This window comes from Siphateles boraxobius, unplaced genomic scaffold (genome assembly GCF_051911475.1).
Source record: "Siphateles boraxobius isolate OS27281-9 unplaced genomic scaffold, OSU_SipBor_1 22, whole genome shotgun sequence".
Classification (NCBI taxonomy): Eukaryota; Metazoa; Chordata; class Actinopteri; order Cypriniformes; family Leuciscidae; genus Siphateles; species Siphateles boraxobius.
The window spans coordinates 4134600-4154711 of NW_027508833.1; the positions used below are offsets into that span (position 1 = coordinate 4134600).

The 20112-nt window shown below is 37.9% G+C and overlaps 1 protein-coding gene across 1 annotated transcript in view; it reads right to left on the reverse strand.

The window, feature by feature from the left end:
- Window positions 1–20112, reverse strand: part of itpk1b (inositol-tetrakisphosphate 1-kinase b) — a 54813-nt gene that overhangs the window by 5190 nt on the left and 29511 nt on the right. The window contains exons 5-10 of the mRNA XM_077238369.1: window positions 19612–19729; window positions 8645–8743; window positions 7347–7387; window positions 6454–6619; window positions 4375–4442; window positions 4135–4297 (exon numbers count right to left, since the gene is read on the reverse strand). Coding sequence (XP_077094484.1) covers window positions 4135–4297; window positions 4375–4442; window positions 6454–6619; window positions 7347–7387; window positions 8645–8743; window positions 19612–19729 — 655 coding nt within the window. The remainder of the gene's footprint in view (window positions 1–4134; window positions 4298–4374; window positions 4443–6453; window positions 6620–7346; window positions 7388–8644; window positions 8744–19611; window positions 19730–20112) is intronic.

The following is a 20112-nucleotide window of genomic DNA, read 5'->3' on the forward strand; positions in this document are numbered from 1 at the left end:
TGGAATTGCAATATACCGATGTAAACGGCGACGCACGGTTAGCGTCTGGACGTACGGACAACCTTAAGACGCAATATGAGTCATTTCCGATTCTTCTTCCTGTATCCAAAGACAACAACAACAGCAGCAGCACGCGGATAATGAATAGTTCGGGGCAGATAGCGACCGACTTTGTTTGCGCTTTGGTGCTGGTACTGACCTCGCTCCAAAAGTATGCTGTGCTGCGTCTCGCCACGTTTACTTCCGGTATACTGCACGCGGGTTTTTGTATGCGCCGAGACGTCAAAAGACCAAGATTCCTTGCGAATAGAACATGCGCAGAACACAAATCACTATGGGGATATGCCGATACGCGTTTACATGACCAAAAATTCGTGTTAGAAAAGGGGTACCCCAGGTATCATATCCGGGTTTTTAAAATCCGGGATATGAGCATATTCGGGTTTTTGCCGATGTTTACATGGCCGTGCGTGACCGGGTTATTGCTAATATCCCGTTTTTGAACGGGTTATTGGCTGCATGTAAACGTAGTCATTGTTACTTTTTTTCTGTAAAAGGTGTACTTGTGGTAAATGTGCAAAGATGCCCAGAGAACGCGAGAACATACACCCACGGTAAACTTTGAACTGTAGGGACTGCAGCATCTTTGAGGAGTAGCTTCTTCAGTGTTGGGGGTAAACTCATTACAAGTAACTTGAGTTACGTAATCAGATTACTTTTTCAAATAACTAGTAAAGTAACGCATTACTTTTTCAATTTACAACAAAATATCTAAGTTACTTTTTCAAAAAAGGAACGCTAGTTACTTTTTCACATGAATTGACTGACAGCTCTCCTGTCCCCATGTTGAGAGAAATAAAGTGAGGTGTTGTGTGCGCTGTGTAAACATGATGCTTATTTTAGTTCTAGACTAAATGTGAACATGCATTTACTCATCTCGCTTGCATGAACACATTCAGTATTCCTCAAAATGAATAAAAACAGTAAAATGCAATCTCAGAATTAAGCAAAACTTTTATAATTAACTATATTAAATTACACAAACATACTTTATAATCTCACTTTATTAAACATTGTCTTTGCTGCTGACCTTCAATGATCGAATTCAACCATACTAATAAGCAAAAAATTACTTTAGATTAGATTTAGAAATAAGAGTGTTGAACTTCCTTCTGTATCCTATTGTTCTTCAATCCAGAATGGCAGCACAGCTGAAATATTTTGTTTGAGCGGCGCCCTCTACTGTACAGGCCTAAATATGCATTTCCTTCAGCCTAAGGCTTATTTATTTCACTCTTGGTGTGAAAGGGCCAAAAATTAGTGATCGACCGATATTGATTTTTATAATCGATACCGATACAGATTATTTGCATGTTTATGTGCCCGATAACCGATATGCAGAACCGATATTTATTTACTGTTATACTTCTGTTTTTGACACAATTATTACAACACAAATGAACTGAACAAACTACTGTATTTATAACAATCACTCCCTCCTATATAATACATACATACATACATATATATATATATATATATATATATATATATATATATATATATATATATATATATATATATATATAAGATGATGCCATTTATCGGCAAATCCGATATTACAAAACCGATACCCGATTATGGGAAAATGCTTAAATATCGGGAAAAATATCGGTAAACCGATATATCGGTCGATCACTACCAAAAATATAACTTTTTTTGGTGTTATTAAAAGACAAACAAGCAAGTCCAGCCCAGGTGAGAAAAAGTAACACAAAAGTAATGTAACGCATTACTTTTCATAAAAAATAACTAAGTATCGCAATTAGTTACTTTTTATGGGAGTAACGCAATATTGTAATGCATTACTTTTAAAAGTAACTTTACCCAACACTGAGCTTCTTTGAAAAACCGGCATTGAACTGTGCCTGATTGACGAAGCAGTCACTTGTGAAATATGCACAACAGACGGTTAAGGTCAAACTAAATTGCTGTAGCGTTTCTGAATAAATAAACATTAGCCACTGTTCTCTTATATTAATGTTGTTCGGAAGCCTGCGCAATGATGTAGTTTGGTGACGGTGGGCAGTGTTCGGGGTGGAGACTGAAGGCAGTGACTGAGTAGTTCTGACATCACATTTATGGCGCTTTTCCACTACACAGTACCAGCTCGCCTCGGCTCGGCTCGACTCGACTCGACTCGCCTTTGTTTGGTTTTCCACTGTGTAAAAGTTGTACCTGTATCTGCTTTCGGGTACTTTTTTTCGTACCACCTCCGGCGAGGTTCTAAGCGAGCTGAGGCGAGCTAAGGCGATACTAAAATGTGACGCCAAAACAATGCCGACTGCTGATTGGTCAGAGAGAATCGTCACTATTCACTGCGTCATCATTGCACGCGCCAGATGGAGTATCCAGAATAACCCCGCCTTTTTTAAATAGTTTAGCCAGAGATAGTTACTAAACTTACTACTATTATTATGGCAACTCGGAAGAATACGCCGTGGTCAAACGAGGAGGTGCAGACATTCCTTTGTTTGGTTGCCGAAGAGAGGATCCAGCGAGAGCTTGATGGGGCAACGAGGAACGAAAGGCGTCGCTATGACGACCGGGTACTATTTGTGGCGATACTTTCTGCAATGGAAAACGGAACGAAAAGCGAGCCGAGTCGAGGCGAGCCAAGGCGAGTCGAGTCGAGCTGGTACTGGTAATGGAAAAGCGCCATTATACTGAAGTCACAACGGCTCGTGAAAAAGCACAGCTACTTTATACAGGCTGTGTGCATTTGTCTGTGGATCGACAGTTTTGAAACTTATATGGTAGTTTGATAGTTCCTAGTTCCTCTGTTATCATGAAAAAAGCCAGGAAATTTAAGTTTTGACAATATGGCACTTTTAACAGATATATATAAGATATAAGATATATATACACTCACATGTATTCCAAATCTAAGGCAAGCATGTCATTACTTTCACGAGCAAAACTTTTTGGGATGTTTTTCAAAAACATGAAACCAACATAAAATTATAAACTTTCACATATTTTACACAGTTTAAGATATTTTAGATTCATTCCGAGAGCTTTTTGTCCCTCCATTGGAAATCTATGTACGGTATACTGTCCTTGTCCAGAAAGGCAATAAAGACATCATCAAAGTAGTCCATGTGACCTCAGTGGGTTAGTTAGAATTTTTTGAAGCATCGAAAATACATTTTGTTCCAAATATAACAAAAACGACGACTTTATTCAGCATTGTTTTCTCTTCCGGTTCTGTTGTCAATCCGCTTTCATGAGTCCGCTGACGTAAGACGAGCTGACGTGTTATCTGGTGTGCCCGAGCTTCGTTTACAGTTTACGCTGTAAACAAAACAATCTTTGCAAACATGTCTAAGGATTTCCACACAGGGGAAGACTTGCATTTTTTTTTAACCAGACATATTTATTTGAACTCGAATACACGGACGCACCAGATAACACGTCAGCAGCGTCTTACGTCAGCAGCGTCACTGGCCTCGTGAACGCGGATTGACAACAGAACCGGAAGAGAATACAATGCTGAATAAAGTCATCGTTTTTGTTATTTTTTGGAACAAAATGTATTTTCGATGCTTCAAAAAATTCTAACTAACCCACTGAGGTCACATGGACTACTTTGATGATGTCTTTATTGCCTTTCTGGACAAGAACAGTATACCATACATAGATTTTCGATGGAGGGACAGAAAGCTCTCGGACTGAATCCAAAATATCTTAAACTGTGTTCCGAAGATGAACGGAGGTCTTACGGGCTTGGAACGACATGAGGGTGAGTCATTAATGACATCATTTTCATTTTTGGGTGAACTAACCCTTTAAGAAGTTTGGGGTCAGTAGGTTTTTTTGTCATTATTGTTATTACTTTTATTCAGAGATGTTCCATTAAATTGATCAAAAGTGACATGTTTTATATTTCAAATAAATGCTGTTCTTTCTTTTCATCAAAGAATCCTGAAAAAATTGCATCATGTGTATTGGTGAGCATAACAGACTTCCAACCCAATCTTTCGAACAGTATTGTATGTGCGCAAAATAAAAAATTATGAAATGTTGCCTAAAGAGTTGCCTTGTGGTTACAGTTTTGCATGGACAAATACACACCAGGGAATGCATTGATGTCAATGACTGCATGTTGGCCCGTCTGGTTGTTGATGATGACGTCGATACCGAAGAGCGAAACCCCGAGAGATTCCCGTAGAGATTTACACAGTTCCCTGATGACATCATCATTCGGGGGCTGGGAAACACCTTCTACATTATCTCTCTGTCAAAAAGGAAAACAAAAGTGAACAAAGAGCCAAAACTAGCAAGAACTGCAATTTTTACAGGACACCCACTTACAGATGTGAGGTCAGAGGACGACTCTGGCTTGGACACATTGTGGCTATTGAAGAAAATGGCTTTTCGGTCTGTAAAGGCATAAAAAAAGCAAAAAAATTAATGCAAAAAATCTAAACACTTTCAGCTGCAAGTCGGTTGACTAAAAGTGGAAGTGTAACAGTGCAAGTGCACAGCAAGCCACTAGTCAGCAGCAGAGAGCTGTGGTTCAGAAGAGATTCAAGGCTTCAGGACTGCCAGGCAGAGAGGGAGAGAAAGAGACAGTGAGGAGGAGGAGGAGGAAAAACTAAAATCTAGTGCCAAGAGGATGCTGAGATTTATGACCTCCCACTCAAATGGCAGTAGAGAAATTCATTAAGGGAGAGCAATCCACTTCCTTCCTTCTGCAGGCATCAAAACAACCCAAATATTTACGATGGACTTCTATTAATCCTCAAAGATAATATCTTTTTGAACCTAAGAAAACCTCTCTTCATCTGTATAGCTTCTAAACATGGCTGTCTTTTGCCACTGAAGAGAACAATGGTCTTAACCAGAAATAGAAACAAGGAATTATAATGGCTTTAGAAATTCATATGCATTTTAAAACACATCTTACTAGAACATGTATATATAAACCTTAATAATATTTATAATTGATTTACTTTTTTACATTTTCTTATAGCATCAAAATATGCACGATATTGCTCTATAATGGCTGTGCAGAAACATTATTCCAGCCTGAAAAAAGTAACGTTTCTCCAGTGATAGCTATTTAAATTATGTATTCAGACTAAAAATAAATAAATAAAGATAAGTATTTATTTGATTTATATATATATATATATATATATATATATATATATATATATATACATATATATATATATATATTATAATGTAATATATTTATTTATATTAATTATTTAGATCGATTAAATTCATTTTATTATTTATATATATACATATATATATACATTAGAATATTTCATTATATTAAAGTAGCTGTTTTAGCAGATGAACTCTTAAAGAGAAAAGGGATAAAGCGATCGAGTCTCTTCAGAAAATTTGGACTAAACTGCTCAATTCATATGGATTCTCTTTATGAACTTTATGATGTGTCAAAAGTGTCAGTTGCGTAGCTGTCAATGGAGGGACAGAAAAATCTCAGATTTCACCAAAAAGATCTTCATTTTGGTTCCGATAATGAACAAAAGTCTTACGGGTTTAGAACGACAGGAGGGTGAGTAAATGACAGAATTTGAATTTTTGGTGAACTAACCCTTCAATATTTATTAGATCATTACTAAGTACTATGTTTTAGTAATCTGTTCCTCCATCTCAAAATTAATAATAATAATCATTAGAAATTAATTATGTGGCATTATAGATTCTCATTGGCTTTGCACATATAGATGTAGTTTCTGTGGTAAAAATATGATTGTTTTGGTCAGTAAAATCTAAAAGAACTAAATAGTACCGGGGTACAATCCCTGATTACCTGTCGAGGAACTTTACAAACTCAAATTCATCACGCCTTCATGGATTCTTAGAAATTACAAACAACCTGATCTCTCTTTAGAAACACCGTGCCACCCCTTTTTCTTTGTTTTAATCTTTTAAAGAGTTTTTTTTTTCTCCTCATTTGAATACTGCTTGAAGGCAAGGCGTGAGTGAATTTACATTTGTGTGTGCATGTGTACTTGTGCATTGCAGAGTTCAGCATGAGTTCATGAATTCAGATATGACCTCATGAATTTGCATTAAACTAACAGGTTGCTCTTCCAGTTGCCATAACTGGTTTGCATGGACTGCAAGTACACTGGCATATGCAAACGGATCATCGCGTACAGCGGCCTGTGGCGGAAACCCAACTTCAGCAAGTACTTCTGCTGACAGGGTAGGAGCAAAACACAATCCACTGTTTCCACTGCAAAGTCAGCTATGCAAAGGCATCCGAGTCTTTACAGCGGGAACGTTGTAACGTAAATCATGCCTAAACAAACTGAAGGTCCAGTTGCAGTGAAACGAACCATATGAAAAGGAGCAGCCTTTCATGGAAATAACATTTATAAAGAGTTGAAGTGTGGGCTGAAAGTTTACCAGACGGCCCAGAGGGGAAGTTCTTGAGTGATGGTCTCTCCACCACAGTGTGCGATTCTCCCACCACAAACACCTTATAGAGCACGGCATTGTGGTTAATAAAACTCTGAATGACACACGGGGGCTTCACGTCCTTTAGGTCCTCGGCGTTGAATATTATAGCCATCTGCAGAGGAACACAGTGAGGCAGAAAACTTGAACTTATCTATTCAAAGTGATAAATACACTTTTTTTTGCATTGCTGCCATAGAAACAACCATTTTGGGTTCCCCGAAGAACCTTTCAGTGAACCGTTCTTAAAGGAACCATTTTGTCTTCTTTCTTGAAGAACCTTTTTCCACTATAAAGCACCTTTTATGCATCGCAAGTGAATGTTAAAGTGCCCCTATTATGTTTTGTTTTTTTATATTACCTTTCATGTAGTGTGAATGTTAAAGGTCTACAAAGTCTTAAAGATCAAAGATGATAAATAGAGCTATAGACTCGCAACAAGGAAAAACTGATTCTGTACTGCCTGGAATGAGTTGCCAGTACTTACTTCCTGTAAAAACCCACGTAGGTTTGTAACAAATTTGCATAATGCGAGCCTATGGTCCTCATTGGCTGCCTGCAACCTCTACTTTGCCCCGCCCTCAAACACTGTAGTGTAGCTGAGGTCTGGAAGAGTTTAGTTTGTGTTGTTAACATGTGGGGTTGAACTTTCCAAATCAGCTACTTATGAGGTTCAATTTCACTTAGAATGCTGCCTTCTAAGGTAGCTACCCATGTAGGCAGCACACTAGATTTTAATACAAAGCTTTGTGTGTGTGTGTGTGTGTGTGTGTGTGTGTGTTAGCATTTCATGATCTCTGTGGTCACATTTCACAAAAAACAGAGTTAGAAAAGAGTATTACCTCATGAGAGTTAGTTCCGTGAGCAACCCGTGTTTTGCAAACTGTGCAGGATGAGAAGGGAAAAAAACACTCTAGTTAAGTCTAGTTAATAATGCAACTCTTTAATAAACCTTTAATGAAGTGAAATCCTTGTGAAATGCAACCTAATGGCATTTTAGTGAGAGCCAATAAAAACAGGTTTTGAAAAATCTAATTTAATACTTGCACAGATAAAATTAATACCAAGTCGTATACAGAACATATTCATGCAATCTTAATATAATTATTTTACTTAAAACAACTGCAAAACAGGTTTTTAAAATACTCAAGGCATGTATTATTCATAATACACATATCTATTGAAATTGAATTACATTCTAATTTATCAATACATACAAATTATAGGATTTTTTGGATTTTGCAGATACAATAATAATTGTTTTAAAAAGGCAATAAAAAGATTGTTCAGATACTTTGCAAATTCTATTAAATTAAATATTAAAAGTGTTAAATAAATGTTTTTAGTTTTTGACAGCCCAGAAAAGAAGCCACAAGAGTTTGTTAATTTAAAAGCCAAATACAGTTTAGTGTGTAAAATTCCAATAAGAAAAAAACACCAGTTTTTATGCATAATGCAGGACTGTTAATTATAAACAGGCCTACAATCTACCAGGACTCTTATTTTGAAATGCTGCATTAATACCAGCTGCTTATTCATAAAGATGAGGAAGATAAAATATGCACTCTTACAATCATCTACAACATATTATAATATGAACATGCTTGGCATAAATGTGCAGTATTTATTTATTGTGAACTGCTCTGAAACGCAATCCTGTAGAATGTGCATCAGCACTGCATTTTGTCTTTATGTTTATTAATCACATTAGGCTTTATCGCAATTCCTTTATTTTTCCGTCCCAAAATTTAACACCACATAAAATTATATTTAATTTTTTTTAAGGACCTGCAGGAATCCTGGGTCACATTAGAGAATTTTTTGTGAAATTTCAAGGACAAAAAAAAAGTCATATGTCCATTGTCAATAGTGTAGGGATGTATGAAGCACAGCTCACACAGAAGTAACTTTCAACCCAGACAGATTTCTTTTGGTCAATACGGCAAATTCGCTTGACCAACATCGAAATCTGAATGGGGAAGTCTTTGGTTAAATCTTTCCTCATGCAAAAATTCCAGATTCTTACTTAAATTTGCAGAGCAATTGTTGCTCATTTACAGTGATATTTATATAATGAGATTCCTTGGTTAAACATTACTTCCAGTTTCAGAAAAGAAGAGGTGAGAATGGCGAGACTTACTGAAAGGGAATGTAAGGCCGTGCTGCTTGATCTGCTCCAGTGTGTCTGGGCCACACTCACTGTTCAGCACCATAAACGGAGGAGAACAGATCCTCACATCTGCAGAGAGAATGAAAGACAGGTGAGTCCTGCTGAATAGGCCTGCTCGAATCTTATATGGATTTATATAGGGAAAATGCAAGGGTTTGTGAAAGTGCCACTGTAAGTAAGAAAGTATGTAACACCCGAAGAACACTATCCATTAGCGCTCTTCTTTATCTCAAAGGCAGTTGATTGGCTCGTGCAGGTATGCGATTTGAAATTTGGCATCTTTCCTCATGGAGCCACAGAACGTTTTTAGCCAATCGCCAGAGGGGTACAATTTTGTGACTAGTAATTACTCTGGAGCTGCAGGAAAATTACATTATGATAATATTGATTTGCTGATGGCGCCACAGGAACTAGCTTAAACGTCCACATGCCCAAGCCCTTCACTAGCCACTGATCTGAGCTGTGACATGGAAGACAGCAGATAGGGAATTTATAATTAGAATAAAATAAAATTTCAAAGTGACCTGACTCTTTCTTTAAGTCAGCATTAAACAAAAATTCCAAACATCTTTACTCCCCTGTTATAATGTAGTGATTAAATGGGGTGAATCTAGCCTAGAAATCTAGACGCACCCTAGCGGCAGCTAATTTTATTTTGTAGTCAGTGTTGTCTAGCAACTCTCCGTTGGCTTGCGAGCTGAAAAAACCAAACTCTAATCAGGCCAATCACATCGTGTATAGAGTCGGTGGGCGGGCTTAACATGACGGCAGAGTTGTGACGGTTCCGCGTGAATTCCCTGCTACTTGAAAACAAAGAAGATGACTGGAGCTGCTGGCGAACAGCGGTCTTTCAAATCGACTTTGGCCGCGACTCTGTAAGACTTGGAGTTAAGCTTTTCTTTGAGAAAAGAACTAAGAACGGCACTGAAGTCCATTGCTCTGACTACGTCACCTTCTTCGTTGCTCTGGTTGGTTGTAGCGCTATCCTATTGCGTGCAGAGGGAATTTGAAAGACAACCGTATAAATACAGATATTAATGTTATGATAAAATGTTTTTGTTGAGTTTTTGATTCAAAAGGAAGGCACATGAATTTAAAAAAAATATATGATACATTATTCATAACAAACACAATACTTAATCTGACCAATCACAGCAGAATAGGATATCAGAAAGGAGGGATTTAGAGAGACCAAATCCTTTATTGAGCCATTTCAGACATTTTGTCCATGTTAATTTTATGCTGATTTAAGTTTTTGAAGAATACCAAGAAGTCCAAGTATACCAAGGCCCAGTTTCACAGACAGGGCTTAGATTAAGCCAGGATTCGGCCTTAGTTCAATTAGGACATTCAATTAGCTTTTTTTAACGTGCCTTAGGAAAAAAAAGACATTACTGGTGTGCATCTTCAGACAAAACAATGGCACTGACATATTTTAAGATATATCCGTGCAAGTTTGCTTTCAGTTAAAACAGCTCAAACATGCATTTTAGTCTGAGACTAGCTTAAGCCTTAAACCCGGAGGGAAGCATCTTAAACACTAAAACTCCCACTGAGCAGCATTGATAATTATTTCAGCAGAACATCAAAATCTATTTAAAGACATGAAATAGACAGGACAAGTTAGGTGAGAGTAGCCAGATGAGTTTACATCATCACAGGGATAATAGTTGGTAACAGAAGTTATCGGCAGCGACTCTTATAAAGAAACCTGTGAAAGGTCTTACGTCATCAGTAGCCCCTCCGGTTGACTTTACTTCCCTATTTATTTTATCGAATGGAGAACAATGGACACAAAGCACTGAGCTATGACTCAACCCACATAATGCAGGAGCCAGTTAATAGAACCGCAGCAATTTGACCCACAGGTTCAAGGCTTGTTTGAAAATACTGTACTCTCCCTGTCCTGGGGATCGCTCTGATGAGAAAACAGAGAGATAGATGGAACAAAAGCGTCAATAGCTGTGAATGAGTAGCAATGTTTGCAAATTCCAACCGGAGGCACATTATCGGATAGGGATGAATCATCAAAACAGAGATGCATACTGGGCTTAACTTGGGGATAGGCTCTTCTAACTTGGGCCAGTAAGCAAACGCCTTGAGGGTTCGGTGATTGAATCTGCTTTGCTGAAGTGGATCTTGCTTTCAGTCAGATGCCAGTGTTGTAGTGCTGCTTTTATCGAGGCAGATAACTGAGATAAGGCATGTTTTGTGAGTTTTCGGTAACACAGGAAATGAGTTGAAGAGTGAAGCCTCAATAGGCCGATGACACACTCACAGGGTCCTGATATGATCACGGTAAACCGCTTGTGTGGTGGGGTAGCAAAATTCACAAATTCGCATTTTCTTTATTCAATGTTGAATAAAGAAAATGCTGATCATGGCTCTAGGGTTAATATTTAGTTCACATTACGAAACACTTGATTATATTTGAAGCAATTGAAAACAGACTATTGAGAACATCAAAAATACACTAAAAACAGTAATATTGTGACATTTTATTACAATTTGAAATAACTTTTATTTAAAATATTTAAAAATGTAATTTATTTCTGTATGAAAATCTGAATTTTTTTAGCAGCCATTACTCCAGTCAATAGTGTCACATGATCCTGCAGAAATCATTCTGTGCTGATTTGATGCTTCAGAAACATTTCTATTATTACCAATGTTGAGAACAGTTTTTCAGCTTGAACAGCTTGATGCTTTTGTGTAAACCATTCATCGATAAATAGAAGATAAAAAAAAGGCATTTATTTAATTTATTTAAATGTCTTTACTGTCACTTTTAATCAATTTAATGCATCCTTGCTAGATAAAAGTATTAATTTCCTTAAATAAAATGTACTGACCCCAAACTTTTTAATGTTAGTGTATTCATGTTTTACTCGATACAAAGACGACTGACTCAATAATAACTTAAAGTTCCTCAAAACTTGAACTTCAACAAGAACAGTTAGTCAACTGACAAGGTCATCCCTGATTGGTCAAAGTACCCTATGCAGAAACAAAATTGCAAGCTTGTCACTTCCTGTTTTGTCTAGTTGGTAAATGATGTTATCGTAACTGAAATATCCTGCAGTGTTGAAATGAAGAAGGCTGTGCTGGTTTTCTTATCAGAGCTGGTTCATTTATCCAGTTGCTAGACTTTTGTTCTCCTATTCCAGAGGAAGCTTACATAAGTGTTTATGAAAGCCTGAAAAAAGGGCAATGGCAATCTCCTGTTTAAGACCGACAAGCAGGTTTAGTGGTGTGAGCAACCTACTATTACCATTTACAAACATTTCAAAACACAATGAGCATCCAGACTTACAGGTTTGGTTAAAAAGTATTTCCAACTTGTTACTCCGGCCCTGTTTACACCTGGTGTTTTAATTCATCTCTTTTGTCCACTTTCAACCACTGCTGTCCAGATTTCTTCGAGGGGTGGGTCTATGGGTGAATATGGGCTTTTTCAGATCTTTTGATCTTATTGATGAAATAAGCACGTGCAATTTACATATGAATGTGCCTGGAGACAACGGAAAAACATATGGAGAGCAGCAGCTGCTCTGACAGTCACAAGACCAGCCGAACGCTGTGAGTGTGTGCTAGAAATCAGGATTCAGGAGTGGTGAGAGAACATTGTGCTTGGTACATTTTTCTTCAAATCAAAACTTGGGTCTCAAGCGGACAAAGTTTGAATCCCCGTCTGGCAATCGCTGTTCCCCTAATGTTTGCACTTTAGGTCAGTTGAAGGTCTTTTGTGGCTGTTCGAACACATTCGACAACATGAGCATCTATCCTACAAAGCAATCCGGTCGAATGTGTTTTCGACTACCTCTGGAAGTGGTCGAATGTGGACAAGCTCAAAACATTTTAGACCCGTTTACACCTGTATTTAGTGTCGTCCAATTGTGATCCGATCTATCAAATCGCATCTTAATACCAGGTGTAAACAGAACCTCAGTTTGTTTAAAAGAAACTGAAACTAATACAGTAAAGCACTTACAATGGAAGCCTATGGGGCAACGTTTAAGCAATGGAATAAGTACGATCTTTGTTTGTCACTATTTCTGTAATACCATGATCATATGATGTTGGTGAACTCTGTAACTTTCATGCAACACATTCAGGGATACCAAATGAGGACGTTATTCAACTATCCACAAATATTATTTACATGAAGAAAACTCCACCCACGGAAATGTTAGACAATCATAACCTAGATACTTACCGCAAAGAGACAAATTTAGATGATTTACAGATAATCTCAAACAATAAAAAATCCTGAAAATGTAGAGCTACATATTTCTGCTGTTAAACCTTCTTAAACATTTGCCCCATTGACACGCACTGTGCTTTATTTCTATATTTGTTTGTTTTTTGGTTGATTTTCCAAACTGCACCTCATTTTTGTACAAGACTTCAATGCAGAGATGTTAAGCAGTTTGTGGCTGCTAATACGTGACTTATTATTAGAAATGGAGATTCCATTTAAATTAGCCAAGAGATGTTCTGTAAATAAAAGGGGAATGAGTAATGAAATCCTCTTTAGCAGGTACAAACGCTTAGTGATGTTCCTGTTTCTGGCTCAGCGAGGGTCCAGGATCAATCTCTGCTCCGTGTAAACACTTCAAGCTCTCTGCAGACCTGCCGGAGCCAGCCGAGACGTTTGTGTGACGTTTATGGAATGTTTAGAACACGTTTATAAAGCATCACTATGGAGTTTTGGCTCTGATCCTGCCGGACAGCACAGATGGAAAGTCTAATATCATATGAGACTCTCCCTCCATCCATTCATCCGTTTGTTACAGCAAACACACAATGGTGGTTTTGTAAAATCTGACATGAGCCTTATTCGAACGGTTATTGTTTCTCATGTGGACGTCTGTAAAAAATTTTTTGCATGGCACCTCGATTTATTGACGGTGGAGGAGTTTTGTGATCCCACGAACCCGCAAAAACGCTGCTCACGTTGTCAGTCGCATGATTGTCTGCCGTAAATAAAATGTCATATGCTTGAAATGATACAAATAAATTTGTATTTAATTTAATAATAGGAAAATAATGTTCTATTTATTATTTAAATGAAAGTTTTTAAAATAGGAAGCTAGACGCACGTACGCAATATTTGAAATTGTTTTCTGTCTTGCATTTTATCTCAAAAGGATGTCATTTTAAAAATATAGAAATTAGCAGAAACAAATTAATGCAGCCTCTTATTTAAAATAAAGCTGCTTGGTTTGTATTTTTAATGTTGTGTACATATTTAAAAATTGTATTGCTGCCATAATAATGCCCCATTTCAAATGTTTTTTTCTGTGATTTTTTCTGTAGTGATGAAATATTGTTCTTAAATAAAATACTTTCCAGCATTTTAGTAATAAAAGTGAACATCTTTAAAATGCATGCAAATTACAGTGAAGCGCAACAGTTATTGTACGTACGGTGCTTGGCAGTGGTCAAAAAAGGATTTAAAAAGTGAATTTTGAAGTGATCTCTTGTAAAATCTTCTTGTGTGGTTTCGGATGGCAATTAAATTACCAAACATCCTTGTTTTTTGTCACCCGGGTGGTGGGAGAAAAACAGACATTCTGGATTTGGACAGAAATAAAATCACAGACTAACCCCTGTACATGCTTAAAATACCTCACGACCCCATGAGAAACAATTACTATCCGAATAAGGCTATACTGCCTAATTTGTCAAAATGTTCCAACTGAATCTCAGAGATGACAGACTCAATTTTCCCAAAAGGACTTGGGAAAAGTGCAAAGATTCGGACCAAAGAAAAATGGCTCTTTGCAATCCGTTGTTTTATTTCACCAGGTTTGGACTCAACCTGGGTCGAAGTTGAGCTAATAAAGGTGATAGTTAAACAACACCACAGAAGTGAATCCAGCTACGAATGAAATAAAGGTGTGAATCTTTGCCTTATAAAGTCTGAAAGACTCCGTCTCCTGCACAAACAAATGGTGTCCTGCTTTGTCTCCACGGACAGCATGTAAGACAGCAGGACAATGCTTATGTGAAGCTCTTCAGGATGTGCATGAGTCACATGGACGAGAGTGGAGCCAGAAAATGTGGCACTAAGCACAGCGCTAGGTCTCTCATTAAGAAAAGGACTAGAAATAAGTGTGTACTCCGATTACAAACAGCATTCATTACAGCACTAATGTGGGGGCGACTTCCTGTGTGCTACTGAACACTGGTAGAAATTCTTCGACTGACGCATACAAGCACAGATCATAGCTCCATTCATCTAGTCAACAACCAAAAGGTACAAAATAATAAAATAGAGTTCAACAACTCCACACATCTTTTTTTATAATTCAATACCGGTTTTCAGTAGACGCTTTGCTGAAACCCGAGCTGTAGCGCACCTCCTGTCCTGCAGATGTGAGTGAGTCAGGTGCAGATCTTAACAGATGTACTGCTTCAGTTTTATTTCACAGGATTTCCTCAGCTCTACATTCAGTGTCAGTTAGTCCCTCTTTACTGAAAATAAACAGTGTGCTTTTTCCAGACAGTAATACACTTTTACTATACTGGACACCCTGTATTACACTTCCCTCCACATCACCCTCTCTCACTTAACTGCTGTTCATCTGTCCGCTCATGAGCTAAGCCTCCTATCCTCTATGCATTTTAAAAATGTTAACAGAATGTATATTCTGTCATGACATCTCTCAAGAGATTGGTATGGTAATAGAGATTGGCATGGTAATGATATGGCTATGTTAAAGTATTTGATCTTAGTGGAATAGATCTGCTATGCTGTTACAGAGCAAGTACCGAGACTTGCTACTGACAATACACGCACAGACATTGCTGTGAGCATGTAAAGCCCATTTTATACTTCTGCGTCTAACTCACGCCGTAGCTACGTCGTAAGCTGTGCGTAGCGCGCCTACCCTTCGGCGTACCCTGATGTGCACCTCTCCAAAAATGTAACAACGCGTCAATTCTACGTGGACGCAAGCGCTGTGATTGGTCTGCTAGAACCCCTCCCTCGGTTTTCACATGTTCCCTCTGCATGTGTAATTGCGCGTCAACGCGGACAACGACGCAGAAGTATAGAGGCATCATTATGCATCAACTCCACGGCGTAGCTACGCCGTCACTCCTACGGCGTCGTGGCCTTTTTATGGTTCTGCGTCAGGTTGCGTTGCATCGCGGTGCATCTGACCAATCACAGCCCTTGAAGTCTGCGTCGCCTCAACGCGTAGTTACAATTTTTTGGAGGAGCATGTCAAGCTACGGCGGAGGGGTCGGAGAGGGGTTCGCAGCGACACAGAGGGGTCTGCGGGGGTACGCCGTCGATTCGACGCAAAAGCATAAAACAGGCTTAAATGAAAACCAACGCGTAGTGTATAGCGTAGAGGCTCCGGCGTAGGTCCGACGCAGAAGTATAAATCAGCCTTAAGACACGCTGCTGCACATGTGACATACATGATTTAACCCCGTAGCAGATCTACACAGGTGGAGCTGGGGAAGGTGGAGGGCTTCTGAAAGCGTGCTTCACTGCAACCAGCAATATTTCCGGTATTTGTTTGAATGTTGAGCCGCAGCTCATTGGCCGCTGATGCAACAGCAACCAATCAACTGTGCTATGTAGATGACAACGTGATTACTACCAAATGTGTTAAAGAGCTATCAGCCTGTGCCATCTAGAACTAGGTAACTGTGTAATACACGTAAATAGTGCTTGGCAGTACAGTCGATTAAACAGGTAACAAACAAAAAAAATTCACAAAATAAAACATTAGTCTGAATACATAGAATTCATCAAATGAATACAAACCGGACAGTTTTTTGTTTTATTTTGGCTGATCTTGGTTCAGGACTTGCACACAAACTGCATTGCAATAATTTCCCAAAATGCAATTTGGTTGCACATATTACTAAGTCAGTAACAAAGGCCTTGTGAAACTGAAATCGGGAAATCAGTGTCAAAATGCATCCCAACACTGTTGTTTCATAAAATCATACATACATAAAACCCTCTCATGTATCCTTAATGAAACAAAGGTAATCCCACAATGCTTTGCAACTCGTTCATTTTTTTTTTTTAAAGCATTGAAGATGACAGAAATCAAAATATTGAAAACTATTTTACCCAATATGGTGTGAGCACTGCTATGCTTAAAGTATCTAGAGCGGCTGCCACTTGTGTTGCTATGGTAACACTGTCAGACATGCTTACGGCTGCTAAAGAGAGGGATGTGGCGCTGTGTCCGCCAGTGAATGTGAGAGGACGAAAGAAACAGTGAGGGTGACAGATGGCCAGAGTGCAATTTGGTAGTTGTGTTATCTTGCAAACAAGTCCTGGCGGTGTCCAATGTAGCATGTACATTGCAGCATGTTTAATATGACAACTCTCAATTGTTAAGTGTTGCGATTTCATGCAATTTAGTGCCTCTTGTGACCTGTACAAAAATTCTGTTATATGTATTTTCCTACCATTCGAGAAAGCTTTTTGTCAGTCTACAGTTAAAACAATTTTTAATCTTGCAAGGTAAACCCCTTTTAATCTTGACAGGGTCTTTTTCCTGCTACAGACAGGAATGTTTTTGCGATTTCAGCAACGAAATATAAGATCATTACAAATCGCACTGTAAGACATGGATCTAATAAACTTGGGTACGACATGTAGCCTATGAAGACTGTACTATGATGACACCAAGGCCAACTTGGCATGCCAATTTTGCAAATGAAGCTTGAGGTAAGTAGTTTGAAGTTTTAGAAACATGTCGCATTGATCAATACGCCATCTCATGTTGCATTTTTATCGGCTAGTCAGAAGTAGCTCATAGCAGCAAAAACACTGAGAGATGATCATGCTACATTTCTGACACTGTCTGAAAATGATCGCAGGCTATCTATGGTTGCAAGAATCTCTCCCACTGTACGAGGTTTAGGAGCCACGACCGCAGAAATCACCACGATTGGAAGATTTCACCAAGATTGGATGATTTCACCAAGATGTGACACAATTGCAGAGATGTGTTATAATATTAAAAACAAAAAAGTAATTGTAGACAGAATTCAAGAATGTGCATTTTTAATTCTTCATTTAGCACCTTTTTTAGCAAATAATTATATATCTGATTAACTGCGATTAATTTGGTTTATTAATTGGCATATAATGTAGTTAATTCAATTAAAATGTTTGCAGCATAGCTGAACAAAAGTCTGAACAAAAGTCTTTCATGTTTTCTTGAAATAAAGAGCGGGAGGCTTGGATATCAGGGCAGAAGGAGAAAAGGAGAGACACAGACTGGGGGCTTACAGATGATTTTGTTACATAACCATCTGTCACGTCTGGTTCAATAGAACGTGGACACACATGATTCCCACAAAGACAAATAAAGCTGAACATACGAGTCTGTACAGGCCACAACCAAATGCTTTCTGTGCACGGGGAGTTGAGACTATATAATATGGGTATGGGAAATCAAATATTAAAGAGATTAATTCACTCAATTTAAGTTCTGTCATTGTGCTGTATAAATAAATAAATAAAATAAATAAATAATAAATTAACCCTATAGTAAGGACATGTAGTTAATTAATATTACTCGGTAGCTAAATGTATAATTACACTGTAACAGGGACACGAGTGTAACCTTTATTATTTATATTAGCAGTCATGCACAATCATTATTTGTATTTGGTTACATATATATTTTCATTCTTATTTTGGCACAGGTAAGCCATATTATCTTTATTACAAATGACTTTTTCGTTCTTATTTTGGCACAGTTAAGCCATATTATCTTTAGTACAAATGACTATCTCATACATTTTTTTATCATGTTGATGTATACATTTATATACTTGAATATGATACTGGACTGTTAGCAATGATTTTTTTTTTATATTTGGTATATATGATAGTGTGTTTTGCATATTTTTGCTGTATAAGCTACTGGATGCCTTAAATTTCCTTTGGGATTGATAAAGTATCTATCAATCAATTAAATAAATCAATCCGTAAATTATGCCTAATTACACTGCATTGCAACTAACCCTAACCTAACCCCATAGTAACAAGTACATGTTGTTAATTAATATTAATCAGTACTTAAATGCAAAGGGATACCTTTAAATAACGGCCCAGAAAAATTATTTTGTTGGATATCGTTGAAGAACAATAAAAACTTTCACAGCTAATAAGAAACCATCCTGCTTTACAAGCTCTAGCATTTAAAGAGGCAGATGACAAAACTGCAGCGCATGCTTGGAATAAACAGAACGATATCATCTGCTGGTGTGAACTGGACACTAATATAAATACCGTTATAGTTAATTTAAGTTATCATTCTTGGTGCGAACTGGACTCTTTTAATTCACAAACGAATCAGATAGTTTACTTTTCGCATAAACATGCAGAGCTATAAGGTGGATATCAAGATTTTCTGTGAATAATGACTCAAATCTCAGCCTGTTTGTCACACAAAACTAACGCTTGAGCATGTGTTATGTGGATCATTTTTATTATACTTTTATGGTGTTATTGTTATTTCGGATCTAAACAAACCCCATTCCTCTTTCTCCTCGACTGTATGGAAAAGATTTCCGGATATTCTCAAAATGCCCTTTTTTATTCCTGAGAAGAAAGTAATACGGGTTTGGAAAGACACAGGGTGGGCAAAAACAGAATTTTTAAGTTTTAATTTTGGGAGAACTACTCTTTTAAACAGAATGGGACATGTTGCAGGCCGGACTCAAACCTGCTTCACCTGCATGAGCGCCACAGCTCAACATGCTAACTGTTGTGTTACAGAACATTACATTAACAAGTTCATCTCATTCAACTCATTCAAAGAGTTTAAGTGCCAACCGACTGCTTCTTGTAGTTGGGCATATCACCATTTGCAAAACTTGAAACCGGCATAAATTCATTTTCATGAATGGTGCTGTAATGAGAAAGGGGTGCTGGGTCATATTACCTCTCATACAGTCCTCTATCCTGTGCACCAGCTGGTAGGACCTGCAGCGATCCAGCAGAGTTCGGATGGCTGGAAGTGGGTCAAGAATAATGGTCTCTGGGTGAGCGTCAATATAATCCTGCAAGACCAGTGGAACAGGGCAGAACAATGAAGGTGTGGAGGTGACACTGAGAAGGGAAGAAGCTAAAACAGCAGCGAATAGCAAGTTACAACATTACTTATTGGTGTTGTTAAAAGGCATCCAACATGCATGAATGTACACGCCACACATACAAAAACATGTACACATGAAGCCCAGTTGCACTGCTATTACGTCATGCTAACTGAATGCAAATCTGTGAGGTTGTTTCTTTTACATAACCACTCGCTCTCTTTCTCTCTCTCTCTTCACTGTCCCCATTCACTCAACCTCTCATATCATGAGTCATTTTACTGAAATACATTCTTTTGTCATGTGATTTCCCATTTCTATCACTCATTTACTGGGAAATTTAGTCACAG